This window comes from Triturus cristatus, chromosome 3_1 (assembly GCF_964204655.1).
Source record: "Triturus cristatus chromosome 3_1, aTriCri1.1, whole genome shotgun sequence".
Classification (NCBI taxonomy): domain Eukaryota; kingdom Metazoa; phylum Chordata; class Amphibia; order Caudata; family Salamandridae; genus Triturus; species Triturus cristatus.
Window position 1 is genome coordinate 248404844 of NC_140583.1, and position 17132 is coordinate 248421975.

The 17132-nt window shown below is 54.7% G+C and overlaps 2 protein-coding genes across 7 annotated transcripts in view; both read left to right on the plus strand.

Annotated features, from left to right (window-relative positions):
• The window catches only part of LOC146860033 (uncharacterized), a 33459-nt gene extending 18960 nt beyond the window's left edge, over positions 1–14499 (plus strand). The window contains exon 6 of the mRNA XM_085646130.1: positions 14418–14499. Within this exon, the coding sequence (XP_085502256.1) occupies positions 14418–14499 (82 nt within the window). The remainder of the gene's footprint in view (positions 1–14417) is intronic.
• CSK (C-terminal Src kinase) overlaps positions 1–17132 on the plus strand; it is a 528738-nt gene that overhangs the window by 205171 nt on the left and 306435 nt on the right. The window lies entirely within an intron of this gene.

Here is a 17132-nt window from a genome sequence, read left to right on the forward strand (position 1 = left end):
CATCCTCTACCACGTCCACCTCTGCCACGTCCACCTTTACCACCACCACGTCCACCTCCACCACCACGTCCACCACCACCACCTCCACCACCACCTCCACCACCACCACGTCCACCTCCACCACCACCACGTCCACCACCACCACGTCCACCTCCACCACCACCACGTCCACCTCCACCACCACATCCTCCACTACCACCACGTCTACCTCCGCCCCCACAACCACCACGTCAACCACCACCACGTCCAACCCCACCACCACCACGTCCAACCCCACCACCACCACCACGTCCAACCCCACCACCACCACCAACACGTCCACCACCAACACGTCCACCACCAACACGTCCACCACCAACACGTCCACCACCAACACGTCCACCACCAACACGTCCACCACCAACACGTCCACCACCAACACGTCCACCACCAACACGTCCACCACCAACACGTCCACCACCAACACGTCCACCACCAACACGTCCACCACCAACACGTCCACCACCAACACGTCCACCACCAACACGTCCACCACCAACACGTCCACCACCAACACGTCCACCACCACCACGTCCACCACCACCACGTCCACCACCACGTCCACCATCACCACCACGTCCTCCACCACCACCACGTCCTCCACCACCACCACGTCCACCACCACCACCACCACCACGTCCTCCACCACCACCACGTCCACCACCACCATGTCCACCACCACCACCACGTCCAACACCACCACCACCACGTCCAACACCACCACCACATTCTCCACCACCACCACGTCCACCTCCGCCACCACATTCTCCACCACCACCACGTCCACCTCTGCCACCACCACATCCTCCACCACGTCCACCTTTACCACCTCCACGTCCACCTTTACCACCACCACGTCCACCACCACCACCACCACCACCACCACGTCCACCACCACCACGTCCACCTCCACCACCACCACGTCCACCTCCACCACCACCACGTCCACCTCCACCACCACCACGTCCACCTCCACCTCCACCACCACGTCCACCTCCACCACCACGTCCACCTCCACCACCACCACGTCCACCTCCACCACCACCACGTCCACCTCCACCACCACCACGTCCACCTCGACCACCACCACGTCCACCACCACCACGTCCACCACCACCACGTCCACCTCGACCACCACCATGTCCACCACCACCACATCCTCCACCACGTCCACCACGTCCACGTCCACCACCACCACATCCTCCACCACGTCTACCACCACCACCACGTCCACCACCACCACCACGTCCACCTCCACCACCACATCCTCCACCACCAGCACGTCCACCTCCGCCTCCAACCACCACGTCCAACCCCACCACCACCACGTCCACCACCACCATGTCTACCACCACCACCACGTCCAACACCACCACCACCACCACGTCCACCTCCACCACCACATTCTCCACCACCACCACGTCCACCTCCACCACCACATTCTCCACCACCACCACGTCCACCTCCGCCACCACATTCTCCACCACCACCACGTCCACCTCTGCCACCACCACATCCTCCACCACGTCCACCTTTACCACCACCACGTCCACCTTTACCACCACCACGTCCACCACCACCACCACCACGTCCACCTCCACCACCACCACCACCACGTCCACCTCCACCACCACCACGTCCACCTCCACCACCACCACGTCCACCACGTCCACCTCCACCACAACCACGTCCACCTCCACCACCACCACGTCCACCTCCACGTCCACCTCCACCACCACCACGTCCACCTCCACCACCACATCCTCCACCACCACATCCTCCACCACCACCACGTCCACCTCCGCCCCCACAACCACCACGTCCAACCGCACCACGTCCAACCCCACCACCACCACCACGTCCAACACCACCACCACGTCCAACACCACCACCACCACCACGTCCAACACCACCACCACGTCCAACACCACCACCACATCCTCCACCACCACCACGTCCACCTCCACCACATCCTCCACCACCACCACATCCTCCACCTCCACCACGTCCACCTCCACCACGTCCACCTCCACCACGTCCACCTCCACTACGTCCACCTCCACCACATCCTCCACCTCCACCACCTCCTCCACCTCCACCACATCCTCCACCTCCACCACCTCCTCCACCTCCACCACCTCCTCCACCTCCACCACATCCTCCACCTCCACCACGTCCACCTCCACCACGTCCACCTCCACCACCACCTCCACCGCCACGTCCACCACCGCCACGTCCACCACCACCACGTCCTCCACCACCACGTCCTCCACCTCCGCCCCCACCACCTCCGCCCCCACCACGTCCACCTCCACCACCACCACGTCCACCTCCACCACCACCACCACGTCCACCTCCACCACCACATCCTCCACCACCAGCACGTCCACCTCCGCCCCACCACCACCACGTCCAACCCCACCACCACCACGTCCACCACCACCACGTCCACCACCACCACCACGTCCACCACCACGTCCACCACCACGTCCACCACCACCACCACCACGTCCAACACCACCACCACCACGTCCAACACCACCACCACCACCACGTCCAACACCACCACCACATTCTCCACCACCTCCACCTCCGCCACCACCTCCACCACCTCCGCCACCACCTCCACCACCTCCGCCACCACCTCCACCACCACCTCCACCTCCGCCACCACCTCCACCTCCGCCACCACCTCGTCCACCTCCGCCACCTCGTCCACCTCGTCCACCACCTCGTCCACCTCCACCACCTCGTCCACCTCCACCACATCCTCCACCACATCCTCCACCATGTCCACCACCTCCACCACCTCCACCTCCACCACCTCCCCCTCCACCACCTCCACCTCCACCACCACGTCCACCTCCACCACATCCTCCACCTCCACCACGTCCACCTCCACCACGTCCAACCCCACCACGTCCAACCCCACCACCACCACGTCCAACCCCACCACCACCACGTCCACCTCCACCACCACCACGTCCACCTCCACCACCACCACGTCCACCTCCACCACCACCACGTCCACGTCCACCACCACCACCACATTCTCCACCAGCACGTCCACCTCCGTCCCACCACCACCACGTCCAACCCCACCACCACCACGTCCAACCCCACCACCACCACGTCCACCACCACGTCCAACACCACCACCACCACGTCCAACAACACCACCACCACCACGTCCAACAACACCACCACCACCACGTCCAACACCACCACCACCACGTCCAACACCACCACCACCACGTCCAACACCACCACCACGTCCAACACCACCACCACATTCTCCACCACCACCACGTCCACCTCCGCCACCACCTCCACCTCCACTTCCACCACCACCACCACCACGTCCAACCCCACCACCACCACGTCCAACCCCACCACCACCACGTCCACCTCCACCACCACCACGTCCACCTCCACCACCACCACGTCCACCTCCACCACCACCACGTCCACCACCACCACCACATCCTCCACCACCAACACGTCCACCTCCGCCCCACCACCACCACGTCCAACCCCGCCCCACCACCACCATGTCCAACCCCACCACCACCACGTCCAACCCCACCACCACCACGTCCACCACCACGTCCAACACCACCACCACCACGTCCAACACCACCACCACCACGTCCAACACCACCACCACCACGTCCAACACCACCACCACCACGTCCAACACCACCACCACATTCTCCACCACCACCACGTCCACCTCCGCCACCACCTCCACCTCCGCCACCACCTCCACCTCCGCCACCACCTCCGCCACCACCTCCACCTCCGCCACCACCTCGTCCACCTCCGCCACCACCTCGTCCACCTCCGCCACCACCTCGTCCACCTCCGCCACCACCTCGTCCACCTCCGCCACCACCTCGTCCACCTCCGCCACCACCTCGTCCACCTCCGCCACCACCTCCACCTCCGCCACCACCTCCACCTCCGCCACCACCTCGTCCACCTCCACCACGTCCACCACCTCCACCATCACGTCCACCACCTCCACCACCACCTCCACCACCACGTCCACCTCCACCACATCCTCCACCTCCACCACCTCCACCTCCACCACGTCCACCTCCACCTCCACCACCACCACGTCCACCTCCACCACCACCACATCCAACCCCACCACCACCACGTCCACCTCCACCACCACGTCCACCTCCACCACCACCACGTCCACCTCCACCACCACCACGTCCACGTCCACCACCACGTCCACCACCACGTCCAACACCACCACGTCCAACACCACCACCACCACGTCCAACACCACCACGTCCAACACCACCACGTCCAACACCACCACCACCACGTCCAACACCACCACGTCCAACACCACCACGTCCAACACCACCACCACCACGTCCAACACCACCACCACGTCCAACACCACCACCACCACGTCCACTTCCACCACCACCACGTCCACCTCCACCACCACCACATCCTCCACCACCACCTCGTCCTCCTCCACCTCCACCACCTCGTCCACCTCCACCACCTCGTCCACCTCCACCACCTCGTCCACCTCCACCACCTCGTCCACCTCCACCACCTCGTCCACCTCCACCACCTCGTCCACCTCCACCACCTCGTCCACCTCCACCACCTCGTCCACCTCCACCACCTCGTCCACCTCCACCACCACGTCCACCTCCACCAACACGTCCACCTCCACCAACACGTCCACCTCCACCACGTCCACCACCATCACGTCCACCACCAACACGTCCACCTCCGCCTCCGCCACCACCTCCACCACCTGGTCCACCTCCACCACCTGGTCCACCTCCACCACCTGGTCCACCTCCACCACCTGGTCCACCTCCACCACCTGGTCCACCTCCACCACCTGGTCCACCTCCACCACCTGGTCCACCTCCACCACCTGGTCCACCTCCACCACCTGGTCCACCTCCTCCACCTCCACCACCACCTCGTCCACCTCCACCACCTCGTCCACCTCCACCACCACCACGTCCACCACCACCACCTCCACCACGTCCACCTCCACCACCACCACGTCCACCTCCACCACCACCACGTCCACCTCCACCACATCCTCCACCTCCACCACGTCCACCTCCACCACATCCTCCACCTCCACCACCACCACCACCACGTCCACTACGTCCACCACCACGTCCTCCACCACCACATCCACCACCACGTCCAACCCCACCACCACCACGTCCAACCCCACCACGTCCACCTCCACCACCACGTCCACCTCCACCACCACCACGTCCACCACCACCACCACGTCCACGTCCACCACCACATCCTCCACCACCAGCATGTCCACGTCCACCACCACATCCTCCACCACCAGCATGTCCACCTCCGCCCCACAACCACCACGTCCAACCCCACCACCACCACGTCCATGTCCAACACCACCACCACCACCACCATGTCCAACACCACCACCACCACCATGTCCAACACCACCACCACCACCACGTCCAACACCACCACCACATTCTCCACCACCACCACGTCCACCTCCGCCACCACCACATTCTCCACCACCACCACGTCCACCTCCGCCACCACCACATTCTCCACCACCACCACATCCACCTCCGCCACCACCACATCCTCCACCCGTCCACCTTTACCACCACCATGTCCACCACCACCACCTCCACCACCACCACGTCCACCTCCACCACCACCACGTCCACCTCCACCACCACATCCTCCACCACCACGTCCACCTCCGCCCCCACAACCACCACGTCCAACCCCACCACCACGTCCATGTCCAACACCACCACCACCACCATGTCCAACACCACCACCACCATGTCCAACACCACCACCACCACCACGTCCAACACCACCACCACATTCTCCACCACCACCACATTCTCCACCACCACCACGTCCACTTCCGCCACCACCACATTCTCCACCACCACCACGTCCACCACCACCACGTCCACCACCACCACGTCCACCACCACCACGTCCTGCACCACCACATCCTCAACCACCACCACGTCCACCTCCGCCACCACGTCCAACCCCACCACCACCACGTCCACTACCACCACCACGTCCACGTCCACTACCACCACCATGTCCACCTCCACCACCACATCCTCCACCACCAGCACGTCCACCTCCGCCCCACAACCACCACGTCCAACCCCACCACCACCACGTCCAACACCACCACCACCACCATGTCCAACACCACCACCACCACGTCCAACACCACCACCACATTCTCCACCACCACCACGTCCACCTCCGCCACCACCACATTCTCCACCACCACCACGTCCACCTCCGCCACCACCACATTCTCCACCACCACCACATCCACCTCCGCCACCACCACATCCTCCACCCGTCCACCTTTACCACCACCATGTCCACCACCACCACCTCCACCACCACCACGTCCACCTCCACCACCACCACGTCCACCTCCACCACCACATCCTCCACCACCACGTCCACCTCCGCCCCCACAACCACCACGTCCAACCCCACCACGTCCAACCCCACCACCACCACCACATCCAACCCCACCACCACATCCAACCCCACCACCACCACGTCCAACCCCACCACCACCACCACCAACACGTCCACCACCAACACGTCCACCACCACGTCCAACACCACCACCACATCCTCCACCACCACCACGTCCACCTCCACCACATCCTCCACCACCACCACATCCTCCACCACCACCACATCCTCCACCACCACCACCACGTCCACCTCGACCGCCACCACCGCCACCACCTCCACCACCTCCACCACCTCCACCACCTCGTCCACCTCCACCACCTCGTCCACCTCCACCACCTCGTCCACCTCCACCACCACCACGTCCACCACCACCTCCACCACCTCGTCCACCTCCACCACCTCCTCCACCACGTCCACCTCCACCACCACCACGTCCACCACCACCACATCCTCCACCACGTCCACCACCACGTCCACCACCACCACATCCTCCACCACGTCCACCTCCACCACCACCACCTCCACCACCACCACGTCTACCTCCACCACCACCACGTCCACCTCCACCTCCACCACCTCCACGTCCACCTCCACCACCTCCACGTCCACCTCCACCACCTCCACCTCCACCACCTCCACGTCCACCTCCACCACCTCCACGTCCACCTCCACCACCACCACGTCCACCTCCACCACCACCAGGTCCACCTCCACCACCACCACGTCCACCACCACCACGTCCACCTCCACCACCACATCCTCCACCACGTCCACCTCCACCACATCCACCTCCACCACCACGTCCACCACCACCTCCACCACCTCGTCCACCTCCACCACCTCCTCCACCACGTCCACCTCCACCACCACCACGTCCACCACCACCACATCCTCCACCACGTCCACCACCACGTCCACCACCACCACATCCTCCACCACGTCCACCTCCACCACCACCACCTCCACCACCACCACGTCTACCTCCACCACCACCACGTCCACCTCCACCTCCACCACCTCCACGTCCACCTCCACCACCTCCACGTCCACCTCCACCACCTCCACGTCCACCTCCACCACCACCACGTCCACCTCCACCACCACCAGGTCCACCTCCACCACCACCACGTCCACCACCACCACGTCCACCTCCACCACCACATCCTCCACCACGTCCACCTCCACCACATCCACCTCCACCACCACGTCCACCACCACGTCCACCACCACCACGTCCACCACCACCACGTCCACCTCCGCCCCCACCACATCCACCTCCGCCCCCACCACCACGTCCACCTCCGCCCCCACCACCACGTCCACCTCCGCCCCCACCACCACGTCCACCTCCGCCCCCACCACCACGTCCACCTCCGCCCCCACCACCACGTCCACCTCCGCCCCCACCACCACGTCCACCTCCGCCCCCACCACCACGTCCACCTCCGCCCCCACCACCACGTCCACCTCCGCCCCCACCACCACGTCCACCTCCGCCCCCACCACCACGTCCACCTCCGCCCCCACCACCACGTCCACCTCCGCCCCCACCACCACGTCCACCTCCGCCCCCACCACCACGTCCACCTCCACCACCACCACCACGTCCACCTCCACCACCACCACGTCCACGTCCACCACCACCACGTCCACGTCCACCACCACCACGTCCACCTCCACCACCACCACGTCCACCTCCACCACCACATCCTCCACCACCAGCACATCCACCTCCGCCCCACCACCACCACGTCCAACCCCACCACCACCACCACGTCCAACACCACCACCACCACATCCTCCACCACGTCCACCTTTACCACCACCACGTCCACCTTTACCACCACCACGTCCACCTTTACCACCACCACGTCCACCTTTACCACCACCACGTCCACCTTTACCACCACCACGTCTACCTTTTCCACCACCACGTCCACCTTTACCACCACCACGTCCACCACCACGTCCACCTCCACCACCACCACGTCCACCTCCACCACCACCACGTCCACCACCACGTCCACCTCCACCACCACCACGTCCACCTCCACCACCACCACCACCACCACCACGTCCACCTCCACCACCACATCCTCCACCACCACCACGTCCACCTCCGCCCCCACAACCACCACGTCCAACCCCACCACCACGTCCAACCCCACCACCACGTCCAACCCCACCACCACGTCCAACCCCACCACCACGTCCAACACCACCACCACCACCACGTCCAACACCACCACCACATCCTCCACCACCACCACGTCCACCTCCACCACCACCACATCCTCCTCCACCACATCCTCCACCTCCACCACGTCCACCTCCACCACCACCACCTCCACCACCACCACGTCCTCCACCACCACCACGTCCTCCACCACCACCACGTCCTCCACTACCACCACGTCCACCTCCACCACCACATCACCACCACCACGTCCACCTCCGCCCCCACAACCACCATGTCCAACACCACCACGTCCAACACCATGTCCAACACCACCACCACCACGTCCACCACGTCCACCTCAGCCACCCGTAGCAGTAAAGTGTCACTGGAGGGCAGGGGTAATAGGAGTGTCAACCCCGGCTGTACATGGGACATTTAAGGATGCATTTGGTGCGAGAAGACTGGAGTAGGGGCTAGAACTTAATTAAGTTAAAGCCATTTGCTTTGCTATACAATACCATTAGCAAAGCAAATGGCTTTAACTTAAAGGCGAGACCTATTGCATTTTCAATGCTTGATGAAGTTGAAGCTCACTAGACAGCGCAGCTGTCTAGTTGCGATAATACTTACTGAGGACATTCTGAAAGGTTTCCTGGGAATGCATTCTGCCTATTGCTTACCAATGGCTTTGTAACTCATATTTGTTTGCTTTCTATTTGCTGGCTTTATTTGTTTTAGGCTGTCCAGTATGTCTTTTTCCTACCCGTGGAGCATAGCGTGTTTACCATTGCCCCTTATATTCCACTAGTGCTCATTTTCTGTAAATAGTCTTTTACGTTTTGTTCTTTTCTGGTCAGATTTGCTGTACATATAAAGACAGTGGTCAAATGTCAGGCTCTGTCTTCTGAGGGAGCTTGGTGTTTACTTTTCTTTCCCTGACTTCAAAGTGAGAGGATTTATGTGACAAACTTGCTGGGTACTGGGGGTGGGAAAGGTCACATTTAAATGTCTGTAAATGAACTGTGCAAATATTACAGAATATATCAGAGTTACGAAAGCACAAATAAAGCACATTTGTTTGTACTTTTGAAACAAATATTTCAGTTCAGTGCCATTTGCACCCATTCATTTGTATGCTACGTTTTATCAGTAGCAATGTATGTGCAAATGTAATGGCAATTCCAATTGAAAATGTGTTGTCTGAATTGGCTGTGCACTACCACACCATGCATACTCCACTCTACGACACACCACTTCACTCTGTCACTCCACTTTATGCTGCACCACGCTTTTCCGCCCTGCTCCACGCTTTTCCGCCCTGCTCCGGCGCTCCGCTGCCCTGCTATGATGCCCTGCTCCGCCGCCCTGCTCTGATGCTCCGACACTGCGCTCCGACCTTCCGCGCCCTGCCGCTGTACGCCGCTCTGCTTCGTTCCACCCTCCCTCCTCTGCCCAGCGCTCTCCTCCTCTGCCCCGCTCTCCTCCTCTGCCCCGCTCTCCTCCTCTGCCCCGCTCTCCTCCTCTGCCCCATCCTGCTTTCCGGCCCACAACTAACTTTCAGTCATGCTGCACAGCAGCCACGCTGTTGTACGTCATGGCTAAAACACACTGGCAAAGCCAAAAGCTCTAGCATAGGAGAGACCTATTGCTCTTACCAATGCTTATTTATATGCATATTTTTATATAGTACGAACATGACCCGTCCGTGTATCAGAACGCTTTACAAATAACAATCAAGTCATACATAGCTGGAAAAGCGCAAATGACAGACTGAATAAGCAGGGAGTGAAACTTTATACATTATATCATTCAGCCTAGCGGATGCAAGATGCAAGGGATTCCACCAGACGATAGACCAGCTGAGAAGGTTTGGGACTCCTAGAGAAGGAATTTATGCATCAGAAGTGTTTTTAATTCTTTTTGAAGGGGGTAGTCTAGGGGCTTGTCCTGGTTTAAGGTGGTAATTCGTTCTAAATTTTTGGGGCAAGGCAGGAGAAAGAGTGGTTGTACGTTTTCTTTTTGTTGAACTTCTGTGGTTTCACCAATAGGAAGTATGCTCTTCTTAAGAAACGACTAACCAAGAATAGTTTGAGTTTTTTGGCTAGATAGACAGGAGTGTTATGGTGAAGGGCCTTGTGCGTAACGCATGCTAATTGCATTTGGATTCTAGCTTCAAACAGGAGCTATTTTAGATGCTTTAGGTCTAGGGTAATGTGGTTGATTCTCCTGGATCCTGTTAGGAGTCTGTCAAGAAGTTCAAAGCCAGCTTTACTTTGGGTTGGCCAGCAAGAGTTGCACCCCCTATTCTAATCAGGAGATGACTAGAGATTGTACTGCTAACTGAATGTCCTCAGGGGGCAGGAAGGGTTTGATTTTGCTTTGAATGTTAATTTGGTAATTGGATCCCCTGATGGTTGCACTGATATGATCTTGCATATTCAAGTATTTTTCCAATGTTAATACCTTAAGATAGAGTAGACTCAGTAACGTGGGGGGAGCGGTTGAGCTGAATTGTTTGAGCCGTTCTTCGGTGGGGGCATAGAGATTGTGGGGGGTGATCAAAAAGGATTCCATTTTGAGGGTGTTCAGCATGAGGTCATTACGGGTCAGCCATTGTTAGGTTTTCAGTAGAATGCAGTTGAGTGTTATAATAAGTTCAGGGAAGAAGATTTTCAAATACAATTCTGTCCTCCGTGTATATTTGGTAGTGAATGTTGGAGAGCTTCAAATTTTGGTAAATAGTTCCATGACAAGTTGAATAACGTAGATGAGAGCGTGGAACCTTGACGTACTCCAGGTGTTCCCGATGTAATGTCAGATAGGCTTTGATTCTCTGAGTTCTGTTATGAAGGAGGAAGCAAACCAATTTAAAACAGGGACAGATAGCCCCATCCTGTTTTCGAGGTGGTCTATCAATCTATTATGTTTGACTCTATCGAACGCAGAGTAGAGACCAAGAAGTAATAGTAGACCGCGTTCGTACTAATCGCGTAATCTCAAGGCATCATCAGCAATTTGTGTTGGAGTCGTTTCATTGCTATGCCCAGTTCTGAAGACCGATTAGGAATGATCAGTGAATTGTTCAATGTGGTTGCAGAGTTTCAAGTGTACACATTTCTCAAGTAGTTCTGCTATAGAGTCGTGGTGTTGGAAATTGTGTGGAACTTGTTGAGGTCTGCTTTGTCTGCATTTGGTGTTTTTAAAAGTGACCTGTCCTGTCTTTAGGCAAGCAGTAACAATGCCCTGAGAGAGAGATGCATTGACAATCTTCATCCATAGAGGGAGTATTTAGGATCTAAGCTTTTTGACAAGCTTAGAGGACAGAGGATCATTAAAGTGGTTAGAGGATTCCATTGATGTCATTACTGTATGTCGATTTTGTCAGGGATTTTAAAGGAAGATCAGGTAACCTTATCTTTTTTTAGTAGATCCAGTATGAGGGAAACAGTCCAGGAGCTGCATCAGGAGGAGACTGGGCTGGTCATGGCTCAGCAGACGCTGATAGGAGAGTTGCAGTTCCATAGCGATCCTCTTTGTTTATCCATGAAATGGATGGCGAACTCATCACAGTTTGGTAGTGCCCCAGTGTCTGTTGAGTGGTGGTTAGAATCGCAAGATGCTAGTTTGATTTTGAGTAGTTTTTTGGGTCTGTTTTTGGCATTGTCTAGTTACACCCTAGAGTATTCTGCTTTTGACTTGCAGATGTCTATTGTACTAGGAGCTTCTTAACGACCTCAATTGCTTGAGGTGGAAGATTCTCCATGATCTCTCAACAAGCCTTAGATTGTGCCTTTCCTCATTTAGGTTGTCATTTCTCCAGGGTTTGGACGGTCTACTAAGTATTCTTTTAAGCTGCTTCAAAGCAATCGTGTCCCATATGTCTACCATGGATTGGATGTAATGTTGACTAAGATCATTCATGTTCCTCATGTTTGTGGGAGGAGGTAGGACGTTGTTGCTAGTAGAAGTTAGATCTTCGGATTATCATTTCTTAAGTCTATAGACCATTGTCTGGGTTTAAGAGCTTGAACTGTGCTAGACAGCACCATTTTCAGGTTAAGGAAGGAGATGAAGTACTGAGCAGACCTTACACAGGGAGTTATGGATTCAAGTTGTATAGCTTTCTTTAGCGATGATTAGATCTACGGTGGAGCCTCTATTTCCTGTTGTCCCACTGTGTGACTGGATGAGGGTGAGGTCGGTAAGAAAGGCCTTGTAGGTGTTCACCGATTCGGAGGACCCGCATCACGAGTGTTCGTTCTTGTTTCCAGTCACAACTAATATATTGCGACTGGAAAAAGCCATTTCGGACTTATGAGTGAAAATATATCTATTTACAAATAACCTGCTGTTGAAACAGAAGAAAATAAACCCATGATTACAGACATACTTATCATAGATAAGATATTCATGTATGGAAGAAAAGACCCTATATTGAAGATCTCTTTTTCCCATCAACTATGACCATAAATAGTATTTATGTGTGATCATCTTTATATCTTGCCCTGAAGAGGTCCTGTTTCAGGACGAAATGCGTCGGCTGTGTCGCATTGTAATGTCCACTATCCAATGAACTTGGAATAAAAAGACTAAAACCAAGGAATTTCTATCTGTCTTTTGAATTGGACTTGAACTATATATATTGTCAATAATTCACTGTTTTTCATAAATGTGTGGTGCATCTTAGCTTGTGTTTGATTTTTATGTGTAAGTTCCCTAGGGAACCAGCATTGTAACAGTGGGTGCTACTCAGAATGCACACACTCCCTCAATCTATGCATAAAAATACTTCATTGGGGAGAATACTTTAAAGGGTGACATTAGATCAGGTGCTGATAGGTAGAAGGTTCCACTGTTAGTGTTGATAGTACTTCAGAATGGGGTCATTTAAGTCATTCCAATGGATGGTGAAATCTCCAAGTAAGATCAGGTTGGTGTGTTTGACTGAGTTTGAGGAGATAATATTTATTATTTGTTCAATGAAAGGCAGTTATTACCTAGGGTCGGGGGGATGAATTATGTGAAGTTTGCACACAAGCTTGTAATTGCTCCATATTTTGATATCTAGGTATTCGCAGTAGGGCATTGAAACCGTTTGTGATTGTTTTAGGGTGAGCAATAAATGCACACTGTGCCACTTGCAGCTCTTCTGGATCTGTCCAGTCTGATGTCTTAGTTGGGTGGTTCTGAAATGTCCAGAATAGGTTGGTGTGAAATCATTAAGCCATATTTCATTCAACGTAAGGAGGTCAAGGTCTTTGGTAAGAGTGAGATCAGCGATGTCAGCAGCATGTTTTACCACCGACCTTCAATTAAGGAGCATAGCCCTAAAATGAGATTTGGATATTGTTTCATGGTGTATAGTGGGAACTAGTAGAAGATTGTACTTGTTTATGGACTTAGTTGAGACTGGGTTCTCTGAGCGGGTTGGAGGGAATAGTCTGGATGGGGACCGGTGACGAGTCCTTATGTGTATTGGTGTATGATAGCAGAAGAGAGTGAATGTCCGCATTAGATAGTTGTTCTGTTACCCTCTGGAGCCTGTAGATAGGATTGAAATGGGGTCAGGATCTCACGAGCAAATTTGGTGACTTCTCGTTAATCAGTGCATCATGATTGGAGAAGTTGGGCTTGCCCCTTGTGGGTGGAGTATATTGTTTTGTTTATGGGGTTCTTTTAGATCTAGAGGTAAAGTTCAGACGGCAGTGCTTCTTGAGCTTCGAGGTGATTTACATAAGGTTCTGGAGATTGGCTTTGGCTAACTGAAGGTCTAGAACTAAGTTTTTCCTCAACGGAAAAGGGTTCATCATTATGGATGGGAGTGTAGTGTTGCCTAGGAACGGAGGAGATGTATGAGGTGGTCTGCAGCCCTGAAGGATCAATGGAGGTTAAGGAATAAATCAGGGAAATGATTGCTAGATGAGGGCTAGGAGAGGGACTGCTGGATGTGATGGCAGAATGAGGGATCGGAAGAGGTTTAATAGACGCGCCAGCAACAGGCATCATATACTGTCAGGAGGTAGCTTTTAGCAGGTTGGAGGTCCGGGCGGTCGATATGGCCGCCGATAATGAAGCAGATGTGGAAGGAGAAGGGGTGATCTTGCTTGAAGGAGGCTGATTAGTATCCGTGATCATCTCCTCTCCGAGTTGAGGCGGTTTACAGTTCTTGAGCTGTGGGTGTCAGTTCCGGGCATGCTCATAACAGAAAAGTGGATAATAGGGAAAGGGCTTTAGTCCTCATTAGGAGAAGGTTATCTGGGGCCATCAGCAAAGTTTTCTGTGTTGCGGTGACAGTGGTGGATGTGAGGAGGCACCAGTGATGAGATACAGGTGGGTCTGGATGATGCCATTGTTTCCACCGCGGTGCAGGGAGCGGGACGTTGACTATGAGAGGAGATTACCTTGTTGGACACTGCGGTTTTGATCTACATGAAAATTTTGCCAAACCTCTCTAGATTACAGTCCGAAGATTAGATTAGAGCGTTCTCATTGTTGTAATGGCAGATGGTTGTCTCTGGCTTGAAAGCTGCTGATGGTGTTATGGTGATTCGAAGCCCATGTGGTGTTTTCCTGTATGTGTTTATCTGGAGCGTTGCGGCTAAAGATCTCCTCCATTGGGCAAACAACGTTTACCCCGCAACTTTTTCCCCACTTGGAATCACAACGCGGTTGTTACAATGACCGCGTTGTGATTCCGCATACCATTACTCCGCAAGTCGGAAAAACGGGGGGGAGGTGTTGGATTTAAAATTCAACACCTTCCCTAGTGTCCGCACACACTGGAGTTGGACTAGTAAATCATACTATTCCAAAATCCAGCGCCCCCCCTCCGCAAGTCGTTGTTCCGACTTGCGGAGTAATGGTATGCGGAATCACAACGCGGTCGTTGTAACGACCGTGTTGTGATTCCAAGCGGGGAAAAAGACGGCGTAATAACGTCGTACATTGCCTCCATTGGGCTCTACTTTTGCTGAAGAAGATTAATTCAGTAACCACAGCTTCTTTATTAGCACAATAGTATGCATCCAATATGAGTGTTTCAGAGTACCATTTGAGAAAATTACGCTTGAAACAATTGGCAGCGTCCTTTAATAGATTGGGGTGGGGGGTAATTAATCTAGAACACATTATTGTACACTAGTGCCATCAAACTCAATAGAGCTTAGGTATTCCATATTAGCAAAGGTACCCTGAATTTCAATGAGTAGATAATCCTTCTACGACTCTACAGACAAGTGTCCGATACAAAAGGAGTTGTAGCACTTGCAAGAGTGAAGACAGCAAGGGTATAGTGGTAGGACCAAGAATGGCAGTGAAAAGGCTGCATGTATTAAAGTGAGCTGAAGTACAGAATCTACTATTTCAGTAGACTACATTTTTACACAACCCTTTTGCAGTCTACTTTGGCATAAGTGTGAGAAATGCACACACTGAATTTTCTGTGGAATCACTGTGAATTCTAGCAGAGACAGACTGATTGGGACACTCGAACCCCACCCCCCTTTTAAAAAATGTTTTTCCAATCTCGCAGGACTCTTGCAGGAGCCAGCGTAGCCCATGTGCTCCAATGGGATTTTTGCAGGAGCAGGGGAGTCGCCCTGACTCCCACGAGTTCTTTGGGATTGTGGTAACCCAAAACTGTGAAATATAATTTATATTTAAAGTTTGAGCCATCGAGGTCTCCCACAAGTTCTAGGGGGGTCATAGCATTTCCATCCTGCCCACTTATACCTTTAAAAAAACAATATATTCATGAAATGGGGACAGACTTCCCGCATCCTGACATGGTAGCCGCAACACTTCTCAACATTTCTCCTCATGTTGCGGCCAGCCAGTCATAGTACAAACCCCAGTAGGACTCATAGGATTTCTCGTTCTGACGGAAGCGAAATGGAAGAAGGAAAAGATCAGATTGTTCTATTATTTATTGTAGCATGCTCAGGGGGACTCCTGCACGAGCTCTTCGAATCCAACCATTCAGATATGCATACATTTAAAACTTTAATTTCTAAAAAAAAAAAAAATAACCTACTGAACTGTTTTATACCAAATCACAAAATGCACTGTTTCTGTGTTAAGATTCAGCTTTCTGCCAAATTTGGTGTAATTCCTTTCAGGCTTTTGGGCTGTACCACTGTTCAAAAATACCTATGGAAGTTGCTTGGTGAAATTGTGTTTTGGGACCCCTTTCTTTTTTTTGGCCCCCACTTAACAGATCACCCTTAAATGTCAAGGAAGGACCTTAGATGGTTGAACTTTTTGTTGGAAAAGATTCATGAAGATTCTTCAAACAGTGTCTTAGTTATTAGTAAACCGAAAAACACGTTTCCTTTAGTTGCTAGGTCCTGAGGATAACTGCACAGTGAGATACAGATAATCTCTGACTTAACGACTA